At 33.8% G+C, this 22,180-nt stretch overlaps 1 protein-coding gene across 1 annotated transcript in view; it reads right to left on the reverse strand.

The window, feature by feature from the left end:
* The window catches only part of LOC123717552 (serine/threonine-protein kinase NLK-like), a 101,291-nt gene that overhangs the window by 46,164 nt on the left and 32,947 nt on the right, over positions 1–22,180 (reverse strand). The window contains 2 exon segments of the mRNA XM_045673610.1: positions 1,784–1,839; positions 2,915–3,044. Of these exon segments, the coding sequence (XP_045529566.1) occupies positions 1,784–1,839; positions 2,915–3,044 (186 nt within the window).

A 22,180-nucleotide genomic window follows, 5' to 3' on the forward strand; every position in this document is an offset into this window, starting at 1 on the left:
TTGTTAGTCATCGCTTTGTAGCCTGAAACTCTTATTAAAACAAAGAGATTTATTGCAAATTTTATTCTTATTCCATTGTACGAGAAACATTGGACTGTAGACTTTTTTTCTGATATATAAAAATGCACTCAACTTAGAACTTGTCTAAAAGTTCACAGATGGTGCATAGTTTTTTTTTCTATAAATAAGACGTTTTTTTATAGAAACAATAAGACAACTACTACCATTTGATACCGGAATTAAGTCGTATAAGAAAAAATATGTTCGGTAACTTAGTAAAGAACGCATTCCTTTTTTGAAACCGTTACCTTTTATTAAAACCTTTTTATTCCAAACAAAGAGCACAGAATATATGGATCATGAGTGGTTTTCCCAAATGAAAGTTAAAGGGAGACAATCGAAGGGCGACGATATTGAACAGCTGACGCCCTGCGCCTCAGGGAACATTGAAAAATGTGTAATAATTTATTTTATTATACTCGCTTTTATTTCGAATGTGCCATTGCAAGAGAGAAATATATTTGAATATTGTTTATAAATGTGTTATTTGCGTTTACGGCTCTTTTGTGTTAACGAAAATTTCTCACTGTCTAACAAATTGTTCGAAAAATAATTAATTAAAAAGACAAAGGAGCATTAAATTGTTTAATATTTCACATGTCCAACTACATATTACGTTGACAATAAAAACAAGTTGATCGCAGCGAACCAAAAGAAATGTAATTAAAAAAAAACAATACACACAAATCTATTCAATATACGTCGATATCGCTCGGATGAAAGTAATAAATCGCAATTCTGTCGAAAGTATGACGGCACGACGTGGCCAACTGAAAAATGACATGTAACTGCTGAAACGACGCGCGATCCCTCACCGTGAAATTGTAAATAAACGCTGACGATTTTTCAATGTTGCACCTATGCTTTTTTAATCGCTTTTTATTTGGAGGTGACAGGTCGATCACTTTTATGTGTATCCGTTTCCGCAATTCGATATTCAAAATATTTTACAATATTCATTCATATATATATAAGGCTGTCCCGTTTATGGCTTATACAATACTTTCATTGTAAATTGTAATTATTATGTAGATATTATTTTCAAGTACCGTTACCGTGTAAAAAAGAAGAGAGCAAAACTATTTCGTTTTTCAATAATGAAAATAGATAACTATGAGTAAGTTTTTCTCCTTTCTCTTCTCCTCTCAATACGAAATGAGGCAAACATAAATACTGATCTAATGAACACAAAGTTCTGTAAATTACAAATCAAGCTCAGTGTATAAGATGTTCCCAGTATAAAGGCACACATTTCGCCTTTCTGATAGTCATAACCACGTGCATTGAATTGAATATTTCGAACAAAATTTAACCGTAGAATATTTTTATTATAATTTTAGCAAGCAATAAATTACTTACAAAACACTATATACTATTTTTTGACCCTCCGCTTGATGGACAGTTTTAATTAGGTATCAAATTAAAGTCGGACCCCACGAACATCCACAGGTAATTTTTTTTGCAATCAATATTATATTCATTTGTGATTCAAAGTTAGATATAAAACATATTACAAAGAATACCTAGATAAATAAAATAATGGTAATCTCGAATAATTCATAAATATAATAAATCAAAGTTAAATATATATTTTAGCTTCAGCATTTGTACCAGGATAACATAAAGGTATAGGAGAAACATGGGTCTCGGCCCCTTACCGTTAGAGGTCAACGCACCAGTTAAACTTGAAACGACCTAGAATCTACCTATTATAAAAGGATACATTTCTTGGAAGAAGTCGAGACTTGGCGGCTGAAGGATGTCCAACGCCGAGAGTACCTGGAAGAATCCATTATCATAATATATAATAATTATTAATAATAATTATACATATGACCCTTATATATGACATTTATTTTTAAATATTATCTTATTCCGAGCTTTTATTAATCGACCCACATGAAACCGGCTTGAGAATGTAAGTGCGTGCTACTATTTCACCATGCCTACTGCTGATAGAGGATAAATCTTTGTTTGTTTTTTCGTTTACATATTTTTTATTATTATTGTTAATTACTTAAAAATGTCATGTGGAACATGGTGGAATGGTTGCAGCTCCTTACAAACATTTTGTAAAAGAAAAAACCTTGGCGATTAAAAAGAATAACGGAGTTTATTGCCAGTTCTTCTCGTCGGTTCTACGGCCCTTGATTTAAGAACTGGCAGTAAATGTAAAATTGGATGCATTTATACACATATGTATTTCTTTATTGACGTTCATAAGTGTACATTGTGTTAGCTAAATTGATAAATGAATTTGAATTTGTAATATACGTTAATCAAAGATCATTATCATTTATCATCACTATCAAAAGGCCAACTTTCCGGTTCATTAATTCGATTAGGGACACAGTATTTCCTGATATATCCCACGCTCCCATTTCGCGTGGCACTGACAAGTACTTAGTGCAATTCCAATGTATTGGTGTGGGACATACGCACACAATCATCCAATTTTCGCGATGCAAATCCTGTTTGTTCGCGGCGACAAATGCAACACAACCGCAAGCGATTCGATGATCGATAGAGTACATTTTGTATGGACAAATTGCGAAGCGGCAGCGTCATTATGTGATTATGAATATCACAAATATTTAACAAAAGAATTTTAAATTACAAATCTGAACATTAAATTTAATATTGGTATTGTACAAAATGGCTGCAAAATTTAAGAATTATTATCTCATCGGCGCCTTTAAAATAGTAAACAAATCCCCCCGAGTAATTAAAGCACATATATTTTCATGACACAACTTGTGAGAAAGGTATGAAAGACTACTTTTATTTAAGTGTTAGCCTATATTATTATTTTAGACTTAAGACTAAAATAAAAAAAGCTTTATATTATACATACGTTTCCATGTTTGAAGAAGCACAGCATTTTGAGCTCTCGGAAGACGCGCTTGGAAGAGACGAGCGACTGGAACACATTGGGCAGCTTCTTGAGGGCAACACGCCGTCCATCACGAGGGTCTGTCACCGCCCTGTTGACATATTTTATGTTACAGAAATTACAATAAAAATTTGTGGCCCCTTCAAAGTTAATATCTTAACAAAAACTCATTCTTATTTTAATTGAAACTAAAGTTATACGTTAATTATATTTAATCTAGTATAGATCTAAAAGACTAAAATGGAGACATCTTTTTAATTTTATGAATTTATAACAATCAAAGGAGTAATTAGAGGAAGGCTGAATTCATTGCAAATACAACATACAAAAATAAAGACACGACCATTAACATAAACATTGTAATAGAATTGCTAATCATTAAATTTCTGTATCAAAAAAATGAGTAACATTGCGTAATATTTAACATGTATGAAAAATATTCGATTCAAGCTGAATTGATAGAATTTATGAAGCGATAAATGCTCACAACTTTAACCATAATGAGCCACATCCATTGAGACAGGTCTTATTTGGCCGATCGACAAAGACAGGAAATATTGTTCAGGTCAAGTGACCACAGCAGTTCAACAACTTCGAACTCCATTCAATGTTAATTATATTTATAGCGAAGTGTGATGACTTTTTATTAATTGTATAAGGTGTTGCGATTCTTATATTATGTTTACGATAAGAATATATATGATGTATTAGCCGTTGTTTAATCATGGCCGTTAACATTTAGTTAAATTCTATGTACTACTTAAAAAGCTATCTTTAATAAATTCAACTGAGTTTAATCCTGAGAAGTGAAGGATTTGGTATATACCTATAACTGATGGCATGGCAGAGTTGCGTCATTTTCTTTGTGCCTTCAAACCCGTATTTTTGGCTAGGATTGCCATCAATATCCGAGCTAAGGCTGTACATTTTGCTCACTCAGGCGTTCTTAGTTTTATAAGCGTTTTTCAAAATCGACGAAGTTACGCCCCGAGAGTATAGCCAGACGTAGGCACTCTCTTTGACTGTTACATTGCATCCATTCGTTAGATAGCAATTTGGCTTATATTATATTGGCCTACGCGAGTGGTTAATATAGAGAAAAACTAAAATCCTCTATTATCTATGCATACTAATTTTAGTTAATGACTCGATTACTTATATTGCTCAAACACTAATTAATATGAGAAATAAGACTAACACAACACAATACATGTTATAATGTATACGTTGATATAATAAAGATAAATATTATTTTACCAAGTTAATTCCAAAGAAGGAAATCCACTGAAACTAAAGAAACGTATAGGAAATTGTTTGTTAATCGACAACACAGCACTCTCTTTATTGAAGTTTACTTGAGCGTGAGGCGAGCGTAAATAAAGAACTAAAGTACCGTGACAAAAGGCGATTTGCTTAGTATTTAATACAATATCTAAAAAGGTTTTAAATAAAAAAGGCTATAATCTATTTAATAGGCATTTATTAGTTTCTTTATATAAATAAAAAGTTCTGCTGTTTTAAACCTATACTAGTATTATAAAGAGGGGGTAATATCTCAGCTACTGAATCGATTCTGAAGATTCTTCTACCAACATAAAGCTACGATATGAGTGTGTATTATAGGATATATGTTAAAAATGAAAAGACTTTTTCGTGGTTGTTCGATATGCAAAGTCGAAGAAAAATGTTCAAACGAAAACGTTACATACGAACGCTGCCGATGAGAGATATAATATAATTAAGTTTTTAGAGACAGAGAAAAGTTCTTCGCCTACACAGAAAAATCTACTTTACTAAATTTATTGGAGTACCTACAACAAAATCCAGAATGATTCTTGATGGTTTAGTTATATAAAATTTCAATGTTTACCGGGCCGTGGAAGCCGGGATGGGAGTTAAAAAAAAAGCTTAGGTGGATAATAAATAAATTTACAATTAGGATTATATACTATACCAGTACAATTAGGATTATATACTAGACCTATAATAGTAATAACATAAACCTATAATACCTATAATAGGAATAAAAATAAGTTAAGCATGACATATGCTTGTACTACTACTTATTAACCAAATTTACTATATATTATGTAAGTAAATATATACTCAAGGGCAAGGACGTTCGCCATTAATTCTATTTACCCAAGTCTGAAACCTCACACGCTTTATCTCACCAACAATTTTCCTTATTCCTACATTTTCTCCGGCTATATTTTCAGCGAAAAATATTGTTCGAACAGCAAGCGATAATGATTTGGTAAAATTATGATTATTTGGAAAAAAGTTTTTAACTCAATCAGGCATACATAGTAGATTTGATTTTATTTTCTTGTAGCAAAATGATATATAGGAAATTAGACATATTATATTACGTACTACATAAAAACATTCTACTCATCAAAATAAAACTTCATCACTCGAACATTTACAAAGAGACTTGACCGCGACAATGGTGATTAGAAACTTTAAAAATAATATTTGTAACAGGAAACAGGGAACTGTGTCAATGCCGACGTTACGATGTTTTGTGACAGTTTCATTCGATCCCTCAATGTCGACAGGTACGAATATGCGATTATTTTCGTACTGCAAAGCCCTTTGCGTAACAAAACAAGCGTATTTTGTTACTGTATTTTTTATTTCGTATGACCATACGAAATGAAAATACAGTCAAAGGATTTGCCTGGAAAATTAATAGGTCAGAAAATAGGCGAATGTGTTAATACAGATCGTATTGATATTTTATGGTACTGTCAAACTGGATTGGGTGGGATCTCCCATCACAAAAATACGTTTGGCTCAACAACTTAACATTTAATGATCAGCCATTTGTAACTTCTTTACACATATGTATATGTAATTAATGATTGAATGAATTCATTATTTGTATTATTTTGAAATCAATAATAGTATGAGGGAGACTACTCTCGCCTCCTATCATCGACTACAAATAATATTTTGATGTTTTTTTTTATATTTAAAGATTTCCATTTACTTTTCAGATTATTATTATTAGTATAACAATAAATAAATAATTACATCAGTGGGGCTAGACTTTTAAAAAACTTTTTTTTTTCAATGGTATATTGGTATGGTATTAAAAAGGTATTTACAATTTAATTATACGTTTAGGAATAAGTTCAGTAACATATACAATACATATATAATATACAATAGATATACAAGTCTTACCCGCAATGAGTGTTATGTGATTAAATCAAGTAAATATTTTATTATAGTCAAGGAGATTCTTACATTCACACTTTTAATTATCCACTAATAACATTAATGGAAGAAACTTTCTGCTAACAATACCATTAACATCCGACTTTATTTTTCCCTATTTTGTGATATGATTTGACATCCGCCCATGGACAGTCGCATTACCAGAAGGCTTGTAAATACGTTGCCGGCCCTTTAAGAATTGGTACGCTCTTTTCTTGAAGGACCCTATGTCGAATTGGCTCGGAAATACTTCCATGGTCTGGTTTCACATAGTGGTAGTGCGCGGCAAAAAGCTGCCTTAAGAAACGCTCAGTTGTGGAACGACGGACGTCGAGGTGATACGAATGGTATTTTGGCTTTGTATTTACGAAGGTTATATAAGAAACTTTTGAATTAAAACATTAAATACACCCAATATATAACTAACTAAATCACGCACTTTTACTTTATCAAACTACTGATTAAGCTTCCATTCCATAAAGTTAAAGCACAACTCGCTAACTATTCAATACACTTTAGACTCGGTTCTCGCTAAATTTATCTTTTACCTGTGGCCGTCTTCTGGTATAATCGTAAGTTAAACCTGCTACAATCTAAATGCTTAATTACCAAGTTATGAGAAACATTTTGGTACGGTATAGAAACTATATCAGTACCAAAACGCTTAAGTTTTAACAATTATTATAATCAAAAGCAACGCAAGAAAAGATACAAAAATAGAGATAGAAGTATTAAAAAGATTGAGAAAAGAAACAAGGCAAGCCGGTTTCCTCACGATGTTTTCCTTCACTAAGCTAATCCGAGCTAATGTTAAATGCGCACATAGAAATAAAATCCATTGGTGCACAGCCGGGGATCGAATCTACGACCTCAGGGATGAGAGTCGCACGCTGAAGCCACTAGGCCAACACTGCCTTAAATTAATACAGATGAGAAAAAATTCTTACTTTCACTGCGTTTGGGTGCATTTTTTAAAGCAATTTTTAAATTTTCTCACTAGGTGATGGAACCACAGTCGAACAACTGCATACACCACTCATAATATACAGTATATAATACAATAACACTATTATTATAGATGGAAATGTGAATCCATCGGTCTCGCTAGGAAGTGGCTTCAGTGCAATTAGAGGTGTTTGACCCAATATTGTTTCTGGCCATGATGTCATCATTATACCTGTTCGTTTTAACATTCAGATCAGTTGCTTATTTAATATAAAAATAATAAAACATATTTGGCATTTACCAAAATAAATTTGTCGCTATACAGATTTATTAACGTATTTATAATCTATACTTATATGTTTGGTATTTAAATTTAAGCTACTAGCATTGTAGAAAATTAAGTCAACATAATATTACTTATTAGCCATTATCATTGTATAGGCTAGATTGTAATTCATGAAAAGGCGCACTCACTTTGTGAACTTTATTGTAAAAAGGGTTTGGTAGGATTATATAGGTAATATCATACTACGTACTACGAGATTGTTTGAACAACTGTCCAGAAGAAACCGCGAACATAGTCCTACATTTTTAGTATTTTAAACAAAACATTATTTTTTCCTAAATAAACGTATTCCTTAAATGTTCTTGACTCTACAAATTTTACTACATATTAGTTGCTGGATGCGCGACTCACAATCAAGAAGCTGTGCACCAATTTAAATATATCACAATTATGCAGACGAAAAAAAATTATGCGAAATCAACCTGATTAACCAACCGGCATTTGTTCAGGGTCTCGTCTCCTACAACACATGTCCTCGGTCAGCGTATGTAAATTATACAAGAATATAATTAAGTTTTAATAAATTCGTTTTTAAAACCCGAAAATAGTTTACACAAAAATAAATATCAATAAACATTATTTATTCACCAAAGGGACTCACTACTGCTCATTATGACTCACAATTCTTATAGGCTCAATTTCCTTGCTTGTACAATTACAAATAAAACGATATTTATGTCTAAAACGGCACGTAACAAAAATAGAAATATAATCCACGAGTGTGCTATTTACGTAATAACTCATTGAACCTAACTTAACCTACATGTTTTCATCTCGGCCCCGTTTCCTCGATACGTGGGGCTTCTTTTGACGTATTTATAATTATTACGCTAATCACAATATAACACACACACTCAAAGGGTTTTTTTAATAATAAACGTCGAGTCCGTTTATGAATTTCCCAGCTTAACAATCAAAAGATCTAGATCCATCAATTTACCAAAATATATTTTTAATTTTGAACTCGTAACGATTCCTACATCTGTAGAAGTTGAAAAAACGAGTATTTAACTATTCCTTTTCTATCACTAAACTATCCAGCTGCTGCAACATATTGAGCATAACAGCTGTGCATGTATTTGACCCATTTAGTCACTTCCCGTACTTAACAATGTTGATGGATCTTTCGGTATAGTTTCAGTATCTGATCCTAGCTTGGTGTGTGAAATTATAAATGAAGGCTTTACCTTACTTGTGTTTGTGATATTGTCGGAGAATGTTTCAGTTGAGCCATTTCCACCAATTATAACCAAATAAACAATTTTATGGAAGTCAACACATTCTCGGAATACACTTTTTATATACTAAAGTTAACAAGTGCGTTACTAGCTTTTAAAATACCTTTGATTTTAATAGGGTATACTTCAACTTAGGGAACAATATATATGCCATTATAATCGATTGAGTGTTTGAGATTTTTGTAAAATTTATTCCAATGATATGAATTAAAATATCATACAAGAATACCCCATAGAAATTGCACGTAAAACTTCACCTCAAAATAAATTAAAAATAACCAAAGAACATTTTACACGTGAGATTATAGATATCAAAATGTTATCTTAGCCAAACATAGAGAGATATGAGATAGAGAGATAAGACGAGAACTGCGATGACCGTTTGACAGACGTCAATTATTTCGCGATTATATTTGCGGATTCTTAGAAACTTGTGATATATCCATCGTAATGAAACAATAATAAATCACCCATTGGCCTAACATGTCTGTATCCGTTTCGTGATTATTTTTCTTCAGAAAAGTAGAATATCGGCCTACAATCTAAATCTCGAATTCCTGGTTTCCTTCGCCGTACGAGCTAATATTAATTAGGCACATAGACAGAAATCTATTAGAGTGACGCCGTGATTATATTGCCGTGAACGCACGACACTTAGAGTTGAGAGACGCACATTTAAACCAACACAGCTCCGAAGTAATCAAATGATAGCACGTAAATGTCTTGCCAATGCTCGGCACACTAGACTGGTACAAGAAAAATATAATACAATATTTAATGTGACAAGCACTTATAGGCAAACATAACATGTAAAAACTATAAGGAAATCGACTTAAAAATGTGAGGGAAGCAACTATTGATATCAAGACCTAGCTCATAAAAATCGTTCGTATTGCAATACTTATAAGATCTATACTGAGAAGTGTTATAGGCGGTCAAGATGCGACATGAGATTGCCGATGACGTGCGCACGCGTCACTCACAGCTGATCGCGTAAACATAGTAGATCCCACGCACACTCATTAATATTTATCTAACGCGAAATGACTACGACAGATGTAAGATAATGATTCTGTTGAGAAGTTAGTTCACACTCAATCAATGGCGCCAAGCGCTGATCTGTTTGATTTTTATATTATAAGCAGCATTTTGTGCGTACACACGTTCGACGTTTTGAGTCTACGGCTCGTGGGTTTTCTCAGGAAGTTTTCCTTCACCGTAGGGTGGTGCACATAGAAAGAAAAGCCCAGTGGTGACCTCAGGGATGCGACTCGCACTGCCAAGCTACTAGGCCAATTCAATACTTATCATTAAAGGTCACAACCCACACAAGTTGAATTCAAGGTTGTGAGGAACAAATATCAATTTAAACCTAAATCTATTGCCGGACAGGATGGCAGATTCTAAACATGCTTTCAATTAATTTTAACATTTAAATTCGATGTCTATCTCAACGAATATCTAACTTAAGAAATGTAGCTTGAAAAGGAAGTATTAATGAGAGGCCTTCAATACGATTTTATCGGTAAATTGACAGGTATTCTTAATAACTATTACTTTTCGGGAGTTGTTTTTTTTATTTATAACAGGCAGGACGGTCATCTGATGTTAAGTAATACCGCCTCCCATAGACACTCACATTTCCAGAGAGCTCACAAGTGCGTTGCCGGCCTTTAAAGAATTAGTACGCGCTTTTCTTGATGGACCCTAAGTCGTGGTGCGCGGCAGATACTGCCTTAACACTTACCAATTAATAACAACTAACCAGTTGTGTTAATCTTTAGATTGAAAATCTGTACACTATACAACTGTCCATACATTATTATCACAAATAATGTTATCATATGTAGAATTGATAAAAACTAAACAAAGTATACATTTTCAATAGGGAACAGTATAAACAACGGTAATAACCGAAACCTGCTGTTGACAATTACTGACGAAAATTGCACTAAGATTCCAATGAAATAATCGCCAACAGAGGATTTGAAGAAGCTGTGATGTAAACATACCCTTCATCTTGTCTAAACTTAACCGCAATTCACGCTAGTATTTATTTAAGAAAAATATATTTCATTTTACAATAATTTTCTTACATGAGTTAAGTTCGGTGGCGGAGTTAAGTTTGTAGTTTGGATATGTTCAATAAAAACTTGTTGTTTAAAAGATGAGCTTATAGCTAAGTTAACATTGGTGGTAGTGGGGTTGCGACGCTGGATTTTGAAACTAATTTGACTTATACATACGTAAATCTAAGTGACACTTATGTTATTGGACATTGTGAGAAACGATAATGTTAAATTACAATTTATGAGTGTGGTAAAAACTAGTGTGCTGATAATTGTTTACATTTTGTATACGCTTTTAAATATTAATATATATATATATTACTAATGTTAAGTTACATAACTCATACTAGATGTTATTGATAACCATTTTTTTATTTTGTTATACCCTAGCATATTAAAACTCATGCAATATGACCGGCAAGCCCTCGACTGGAATGGAAGGCAAAACGAAACGTGACCGCCCAAAACAGACCTGGCAATTAAGCATTATTCCAAAGAAGGAAGCTGGAATGACGTGGAGTGAAATTAAGCGAGCCGCCCAGGACCCTTAAGGCTGGTTTACTACGCTGGAGATAAGTGCCCTATTAGTCAAGTAAGTCAATATTTAAACTACATATTTCATTAATACGTATACTTACAATAAAATCTTATTATAAATCAAGCAGTCCCGTTAATAAAATACCAGTCTCAGAGCCATTTAATACAAACGATATAACGTCGTCTAGGCACCATAATTTACAGAGCACTTATAAAGAACGCTCGCATTCGTATAAAGTAATGTCTCGGCAAAGACATTGCGATAGCACAAGAATTATAACCGGGGAAGCTTCAACCTCAATTATCTGCCATCTTCAGACCTTCTTAGGTTTATCTAGCACGCTCCCTTTGGCTGCGTATACGGCACAAAGAAATTGCACACGTTGATAACGAAGCAGAGCCTGTCATTGTCATGCCTGAAATATAGATAAGGAATGACTGTAATATTTAACAGTATCTGATCCTCCATGATAGTGTGTAGCTGATCCTCCTGATACCATTGTATGGCACTTAATGTGTATCAAAATCAACAGTTTTGTATCGCGCAGCCCGACAACGACCAATATTTAAGCCTTGAATTGTTTAAGCTATCGCGGAAAATGCTTAAAAGGAGTTGTAAGAATATGCATAGCGCTAAATCATCTGCAACATGAGCACACCCCACATACACACTTTACACCATCACACCACAGAGACGAATAAGCTATAACTTAGTTAATTTTTTGTATACAACTTATGTTACCTGTACGAAACAAATAAACAACTCTTTGCCTATACAAAGCTATTGCAGGTTCTGGTTTATTAAAATTTTAAATATGTTAATACAGCATTTGTGTAGCACGCTAATGTTAACCGAGCAATGTATGAATGATAAACATCGCCGGGAGTGAGGCAAAAAATATTCGGTTGTAACAAAGGGGCGAATGATTTAAGTTTTGTAATCCACAAGCCGCTGGACGTCAGAGATAGGGGCGGTTCGACGAGGGTTCGGATAGATCGACTCAAAGGGAGGCTTAGACAAGAGTGCGAAGAATTCCATGCCGAGGTAGGGACACATTTCAGCCATATTGAGCCGGGTATGGTGGACTGGCCGCATTTGCACCAATAAAATGGCAGGCATACTATAATTCATCTCTCGCAGAAACAACGCGCTCGCAACGCCATTGTGTGTTAATCTGAATAAGTACGTCGACCTTAACAAATTTATTCGGTTTCTACGTATTCAAAGTGACTTCAAAGAGCTATCGTTTACACCTTGAATTCGCGTGAATCCTTAAAGATTCCAGAGTACAAATATCCCGGGTTTCATATAGCGAAAAGCGAGTGTTTTTTTTTTTGAAATTCGACACCGACTTGACAGTTAAATTTATTTCTTCAAGGTACCAACTGGTTCCCAACCCGACTCAAGTTTCCAACACATTTAAAACCAGGCAATATTAAAGTTTATGACAGTCGTGAGTAACAACACGTTAACAACTCAGTTGCAACATAAAACATGTTATTGAAACTTGATGACATACGAGCCAATGGGAAACGAGGAAGCCTACGGCCTTAATGTGGCCGTATCCAAAGCATTTGCCTCTTAAAACGCTATCGAGTTACGAATAGAACACGTAGCGGGCGGAGGGGCGGGCGGGGAGAGAATCAAGTAGGGCGGGATTCTCAGCAACGTGACATTTTCGCAAACAAGCCCGGAGCGAAGCCGCGCCGCGAAATTTGCAACCTCGGCGCCAACCCTCATTTGGCCGAGACGCTCCCACTTATACCAAATCGATAGAAGCAACACATTATAAAAGCTGTTCAGGGTACCCCTTGTCTCACTGATAAAGTTTACATTAATAACATCAGTTCATGAAAACATCGTTGGGAACCGAGTCTACGAACTTTATTTAACTAAGAGCAATTCAACATATGAAACGAAAACTTTATTCAATTTAAAATACTAAGATAGCTTACTCTTGCATTAATTGGTAAAAGAAATCACAATTTTCGTTAAGTTTTGTATTTTTACTGAAAAGTATAAATACTTCTGCACTATAAATACTGTTGTAATACCGTAAACGGTATATGATAGCAAAAGCTTTATTTTCCAATATCAATTCCTTTACAAAAGTCTTATGTTCCGAAAGATATATACCGTCTGTCGTATCTACAAAACAAGTAAAAGTAGCTATCACGTTCCCTCGTTTCTGTGCGATGTCGAACTGAATCAATTAATTTACTTTTTCGAACAAAACGTCTGAGCCCTGTTCCGAGACATTTTCTTCGCCTGAAGAAAACTAAAAAGTTATCCCTTTTTCGAATTTGGTGTTATTTTTGATATACTATCTTCGTCTAACAAGTGATTATAATAATGGGTATGCCGGATATTTAGTTACATTTTCATCTTTCGAATACATAAAGTTATTAAAATTTAATAAATATTTATACAAATTTCACAACAATACAACAAGAAAATTTCGTAACTCAAAATCATAATAATCCAGTGGTGCAACAACTTAATATGGGTTTTGAAGTATATTGCTTCGGTTGTTTTGATTCACCTGGATACATGTTTGTGTTGTTCCCACAGTAATGAAAGTAAATGCTCCTACTTTACCCCGCTTTGCTGGTTTTATTAATTATTTTCAGTTTTATTACAACAATTAAATTAATGAACATGTGATGAGGTGCATAATGCACGGTAGCACGAGAATTTAAACGTTTTGTAAACCCCTTGGTGAATTTAAAAGAATGGCGAAGAGTAGTTGGCAGTTCTTCTTGACCGATCACGCATATATGTACATTAAGTAAACTACAAAAATATTTTGAATGGACTATATTGAATGCACACCAAAAAAATATTTACGCCTAGAAACGAACAAATATAACAATAAAAACAAATTGAACACGCTTTAATAGGCAAAAATACTTAATAACTATAACTAACATAATTATAACAAAATCTATATACATAAAGTATAACTACCGCATTGGTACGATTTGGTACAAGAACTAGATATTCTTCGAATCGAGCTACGCTCGCCAAAACAGCCCGAGCTGAGCTGGCCTCCAAGCCAACAGCGAGATTCCCTTTAAACACCTAAACATTAATCCAGTCAACGAATGTGATACCGAACAAAAGCAACACTAACTGACCATTATCACATAACATACAATATACATGATATGATTAACGACTTTGATCCGCTTACACTACCAGACGTATTTGATACAGTGTATGATAATATCTGTATCCGAAATTACCCTGTGACACAGCCAATCTGTCCAACGTCATCCCTTTAACGCCGTTGGGGCAAGAGGCTTAACGACGTAACGATCGTTACGAATAACGTTTGTAGGATTAGCTATTTAGCGAATTGCGAGTAATTTAGTTTAGAGTCAATAATAGCATAAAGGGAATAGTTTTTATTGAAAAAAATATAAATTGTCGTATAGATCGCATCTTGAAGTGGGCCTCTCCTAATACCGATGATTTGCAGAAGTGTTTTTGACAAGTTCGATGTATTCGATATTTTTTATTTTATTTTTTCAATATTTCCAGTGCTGACCTCGCAAGGCGCTGTTCGGCTTCATCTTCTTGTCAGAGAAGCAATAATAAAAAATCACAAACATCATATAGAATATGTTAGGATATGGATGTTAGAATTGAGAGATTCCTACTGAAGTACCCTCATTATTAAACAAAGTAACGGTTTATGAAGTAACACGAATTGAGAACGCAAGTTAAAGGCTCCATGAAAAGTTGTTTTAGAACAAGGACCTGACAGTACAGTTTTCACCTAAATCATAATACAAACAAAGAATAGAAAAAAATGTATATAGGGTATATACATTTTTTTACTTTTTACTTTACGAAATAAACATATTTAGAAATAAATTTATAAATGACATCAAGGTTAAAAGGTGAATGTTCCGCTGGGAGACACAAAGTCTAATTTATTAAAATGAATCATTACATTTCCAGTAATATTGGTGAGTCAAAATGTCACCGCGCATATGCAGTACGGTGGTTTACGTTGGTACTGTTTCTTGATTGAAATATTTCTAATATAATCTTTACTTAATGCCGTATAAGCTGGACAGGGCAGAGGTCGTCCACAGTAAGTCTTCATCGCGTTCGGTCTTGAGCCTCGTATTTCACCTCGCTCCAAGTCTTTCCGGCTCTCTTTGCCTCATCTGCAACTATACAGCGCCAGGTTTGCTTGGAACACGTTTCCGCTTTCTATACCGGTTGCAATGAATTGCTTGGGGATATAATTGAAATCTGTTCATTCATATTTATTTCCACTTGCGTCGCTGATCTGCTGACTAATCGGGGTTTCTCGGCAGCGCTCCCAAAGTTGCTAGTTAGAGATCTTGTCGGGCCATCTTGGGTATCTAACTCAGAATACGGATAACACATCGGTTGAAGAAGACTTGGAACTTGAGCGATGAGGTGTTTGTGACCTACCACGTTTTACATCCCTACAGTATAGTTAGTATATAAATATGCGTAATAACAAATCAATAAAAATAACGTAATTAATGGAGAAACTGCTTATCGGCCTGCATGCAACATTTCATCACCATCAATGGCTATACAGCCCCTGTAGCCTTGCGGAGGGCAAGTACACTTTGCCATCGCAATCTATCTTACTTCGAACTCTCTTCCTTCTCGCGTTCAACTTCGAACCCCTATTGTTTCGAGGTCCTTGACAACTCCATCCCATCAATTCCGCGGCCTACCGGGTCTTTTTTGCCACCGGGTTGTGAGTTCAGTAAGGAATTAGGCAATATTGGTGTCTTTAATGATGCTATAAATTTATAAATGGAAATTTCAAGGCCAGCATATTTTAGAGGTAAGAAGTTTACATAATTTAGATGGTGTCTTATCGCAGAAGTGCACTACAATTCTACAATTATTGATGACAAATGAAATATGAGCTCGGAAATACGCCGCAAACTAGCTATACATTTTAAATCACTTTGACTTATATTATACGTGGAATACCGCGTTATCATAATTAAAAAAAATCAATGGCGCTACAACCTTTTTAGGTCTGGGCCTCAGATTTCTGTATCTGTTTCATGATCATTTGTTAATCGAATAGGCAAGTAGATGATCAGCCTTCTGTCCCTGATGCACGCCTCGACTTTTTGGGTCTAAGGCAAGCCGGTTTCCTCACGATGTTTTGCTTCACCGAGGACCTTTCCTTCTTCGAGCTAATGTTAAATGCGCACATAGAAATAAAATCCATTGGTACATAGCCGAGGATCGAACCTACGAACTCAGGGATGAGTGTCGCACTCTCATAATTTTATAATAATTTAATTTAAGTAAAATGGAGCAATGATTAATAAAAAAGTATATATCGCAATTAACCTGTAGTACCAATAAATTTTGTCATTTAAAATATGAACTCGGTCCATTCGATAGAAATTATTCCAAAGCTATTTCGATAAAAGCTTGTAACATCCAAGCATAATAATATTAAAATAATAAAAATAGCTTTTATTAAGTTTAACATTAGTACACGATCTCCGACGGAGTGACGACCTCCGCTAAAATCTTAAATTTTTCGCTCATCTACTATAGTATTTCCTGTTATTTAATCTTTCCAGTTTTCTAGTGGGCGTCCTCCTTTTTTCCACTGGCCATTCGAAGTATTTTTGACCCATCTGTCATCACACACCTGGGCAATGTGACCAGTCTTTTATTAATTTATTTTTGTAAGGCTTCGTATTACACTGTGTTTTACTTTATCTTCTTTATTAGCGCCTTATTAAAATCCACTTTTTACATCCATATGATAAACATGGAAGTCTGCATGGGTCCATGAATGTTACATTTATACTGAAGGTCGGATCTCAAGCTTGAAGACAGTTAAATAATTACAAAAATCTGCTTAGAATAATGTATATAACCGTGTTACTATTGAATGAGATGTCTTAAAAAAATTCAAAGGAAATATCTAATGATACCCGCTTCATAACATTCACGGTTCCAACCATTTATTGTTAATGCTACGCCATAAAACGTGCAGTCATTCTAATGTCGTTAATAGCGAGGGTACCATGGTTCAGGCATGTGCCTTGAGCGACATGGCACCGTCTGGAGCCTTATTCGTGTGAAAGATCAAATCTCCTGGTTTTTTTATAGATTATATAATCTTGATTAGTAACCTAAGAACTACCCACACTTTTTCTGTTTGTGTATCAAATAACAAACATTAATATCTAAAATTGCAAAATTTTGTGTCATAAGATACCTACTTTGATTTACCTAATAAAAACCCCTACAAATGTTAAGAAATAATCACGAATTGGCTTTGTATTTGCAAGCTTCAATCACTTCAATTTCAACATAATTTTATGCAACAAAATAAGCATGTGTTTAACTTAGAAAACCTCAGTTTAAAAATAGAATATATTGCAAGTTTTCTATTTAGAGCCTTGCCACGTTGACGTTAAAATATAACGCGAATAGCCCTCTAGGCGATTGCATTTGGTGGCAAGACCGTGCTGTAGTAAATCGATTTCGAATCTCGCTCAGGCGACGACTCGACAAATGTCTCGCTGCAGGATTGCATTCAAGTCAATGACAACGAAAACAAAACTCCACAAAAACACTAATGCTCTTGAAGGGACGTTAACAAAATGTCAGTTAACTGTATAATTAATTAAGATAAAAACAACATGTTTACCAGTTCTAAGTAAGTAGTTAGTATTAGATAGTTTTATTTATCGAAATAAATATCTATCAAACGGACCGAGATCATAATTCATATTTTAATTTAAATATTTAAAAATATTAAATATCAATTGCGATAATAATATAATAATAATTATACAATCATACATTATCATAATCATAATTTTACAATCATTGCTCCATTTTACTTATTTTAATTATTATAACATGGTACAAGCATCAAGTGGAATTGATTTTAAATTTAAAGCTATCTTGCGGCGTATTACTTTACGAAACTTCTGAGCTCTGTTCATTATACTATCTGGTACTGAAAAGCATGACTTACGTATTATCATATAAATGAAATCATAGCAAACGGCTCAAACATAAGAGTCTCTCCTCCAAATTCGATTTTGTTCTCTTTGAAATATACTCTTGGGCCAAGGGCTTCAAGTATATAGGCGCTAATTAAAGCGTTAAATTAGCGCCTGGTGGATGACGCCGGTAACCCCAGTTGGTGCTTTCCTCGCTGAACGAATGAGTATCGCAATACAGCTAGGTAATGCTGCCACAGGCACCAAACTTTTAAAAGTTTATATAAGCTATGTACTGGCCTATTATACTAGACTAGCAAATCGTACAAGAGTTGACTATTGATTGATAAATGTATTTAAGTTAAATTGTAATTAGAAATATTAAGGTAATAAAATATAACAGAACAAAAATGTATATTATGTACGGATCTATACTGCAATGGGCTTTTTAATTTTCAGATTATTTACTGTTAATTAATATATTTATATCATAAATGAGGTTATAGTATCATGGAAACAAAACCAGTTTTTAAGTAATTGTTGACTACTTCTGTCCACCGAACATACATATGTACGACTAATTATGTAACATAACAAAATCAAAAATTTGTGTACTAAGAAGGTACATAACAACGAAGCCCATCAAAACATTAGTAAAAACAAGTAGCCAATACAAAAACGTATGAAAGACAAAATTTATTCGAATATCGAGAACCGATTGTTATTTTTAATTCTGTTAAGTATTGGCTTTAAAAATTCAAATAATCAGACAAGATCGCAACAACAACTGAACATGTGTCATAGTCCCTATGACGTACCATGCTTGTAAACACATAATCAAGAGTTTAAAGTGTTAATTATTATTCTTAAATTACACTTCGATCACAATCATCAACGAAATTAAACTCCAACATATTATTACGAGACAAGTTTTTGTTTACGAGCCTGCTACTTCATTATGGATACGACTAGTCTGAGAACGTTTTGTGTCACGTGACTGACGAAAGAAAATCAATATTACGGATTATTTATAAAATATACAAGCTATTTTAATTCAGAACGCTTTTAAAAGCCATGTTTTATACGGATTATTGAATATATATTGATAATAAAAATGTCTTCTTTATTTTAGATTATATCTATATGTTGCTTTAATAACAATTCCGTCACAGTTAAAACAAAGCTAAAAACATCTATAGTGTGGCATGGACAGATCAACACATTCAGTATACCACTTGTGGTATTCCTAATAAGATGCAAAAGAATATTAACTACCTTTTTCCGAATGATGGCATTTAAAGGTGTTAGGATTTTGGCATACTTGAAGCACTGCAGAACCTCGGCAAGGCTAGACGAGCAAGCTAAACGTGTTGTTATACAGGGGTCAAACGGGCAGGAGGCTCACATTATGTTAAGATCGCACATAGACACACACTGCCAGAGGGCTCAAAGTTGCCGGCCTTTTAAGATAAAGTATATAATAATAACACCATTTTTTTCATACTGTCAAAAACCCATATCGAATGAAGAAATTCTTTGTTTGTAATTTTTATTGTGTAATATTATGCCGAGTTACAAAAGACGTCAGTACGGTAAAGAATGTCAAACAGGTGTTCATTTCGTTGCCCATAAGGGTAAAGGTAAACAAAAGAATGTGTGGATTCCATGTCATATACTTAGCGTCGTAAATGGTCATTTTAAATGAGTCAAAGTGAGCAGGAAACGTGTAAAAGCGGTTTCGCCATTAGACGCTGCGTCGGCAGATGCGCAGGTGCCCGCGTGCCAGGTGTCTATTAGGTACTTTTAAATGCACTTTTCTACGTTGTTTGGAAACCCTCGCTTTTAGAACTCCATTTATCCCTCCTGCGACACTACTGTAATGACTATATTAATGTAGAACTGGACGAGACGTTTGGCCACAATCCCACCTGAAGTGAGATGTGGCGCATTGGAGGACACGCCTGTCCAGGAGATGCCGAACTAAAACCAAACCCATTATAAATTACAACTCTGATTCTTACCCTAAGTGTATGATACACATTCTTTTATAAATAAAACACTTACGTAGGTAAGTCATAGGTACTTCAAAATGGGTTAGTTTTACCTCAAATGTTGTCCTGTCTTACAGACTAGTCTGAATACACCATTATAATTACCTGTAACAAACATAACATATATATTATTATCTACAAGGTGGTAACATATTTTGCTTAATATACGATAATCATTAAAAGCTAGTATTTATTGTCAGTAATAGAAACTAAAAATTAAGATTTTTGCACAACAATAAACTTAAATAACATGGCGCAACGGGCGGCCTTATCGATAATAAACTATTTCTTCCAGGCTAATTTAAAAAAAACAGTAAAAAATTGTTTATAATAGGTTCAAAAATCTTTGAAATCAATCATATTAATCAAACAACTAGTAACTTATACACTTACTAAAACATGTAAAGATTTATGTATATATTTACCGTTTACGACGACATTGTTTAGAGGAACATACCGGTTATATTGACAAAAATCAAAGGTCCCGGCTGAATTCATTTGTATAAGGTACTTAATAACAACGTCATTAGATGTGACGACTATAGGTTTTTACGACCAAATATGAGTAGTCATTTCGATTTCGTTATAACAGATTTTGACTGTATTACGTTTTTAAAAGAATTGGTTTCTCTGTTTAGGATATGTTGAATCATTGAAAATTCAATAGTTTGACTTTAAAACATAACATTTTGATTTAGGCCATAATTAGACGAAAAATATATGACGAAATTTTTTCCTTTGTATGTAGGTGACCGATTAAACGATATTTTTCAAAATCTGTGGTTTTAATTTTCAAACCAATATGAAACTATTCAAATTAATGTTTACTTTTTAAAGTCGAAAATAATTTAAATTAAATTTCTTTAGGTTCATAAATACTTCGGGGTTTACAAATGTACTGAGTCAAAAATTTGTATTATTACTATAACTATCACAAAAGCAAACATTATACCAAACAGAGTATTTTCTTATCGGTTTGTGCATATTAACCGAAAAATCATATTATTTTAGAATTTTTCGACTTTAGGACAAAGAACGAAAATTTGTTTATAGAGTCAGGTAATTCCACTTTTGTCTCCTTCGAGACAGGATCAGATTCAGGAACAAACAACGTAGGGTCATTTAAGAACCACAAATAAATTAAAATTAAAATTACAGCCCTAGCAATGAAGACGTTTTACATTTTGTATACTTTTTTAAAAATGGTAATTCAAAGGAGAATATTCAAAAGGTTGCTCAAAGTTCCTAAAAGAGGTCACAGCATTAGTGTGCTGTTATGAATCCTTTGGTCACTTTTATTTAACAAGGCCAAATATTATCTACTTTCGTTGGGCTAGACCGAATTCTTAGGCAGAAACATTTTTCAAACACACGATTTTTCATAAAATTTGTGAATCAGATATTTGATTTTTTCCGAATATATATAAACAAGTCTATTCTCTAATTCAATTTGCCTAGTAATTAAAACTACATTTATATATGATAGTCAGGCAAATAATATTATGATATAGAAATACATATGTAAAAAATATTCGGACAAAAGCCCTTAATTATATATATTTCGTGAAGTGCATACTGAGCATCAAACCAAATTTTACCAATTATTTCTCAAGGAAAATATCTGATTCGTACCCTCATACTCGCGGTAATTCAAACTGTACATTGTAAAAAAGATATTGAACATACACTGGTGGAAACAAACAGTCTGCTCCAAGTGCTAACTTGGCAACTGAAACGTTCAGACATGAGCGTCTGTAGAGAGATGTGATCCTTGACTTACGATAATGAATCAAATTGATTTTAAAAAAGCAAGCAATCAAATAGACACA

This window comes from Pieris brassicae, chromosome 2 (assembly GCF_905147105.1).
Source record: "Pieris brassicae chromosome 2, ilPieBrab1.1, whole genome shotgun sequence".
NCBI classification, from domain to species: domain Eukaryota; kingdom Metazoa; phylum Arthropoda; class Insecta; order Lepidoptera; family Pieridae; genus Pieris; species Pieris brassicae.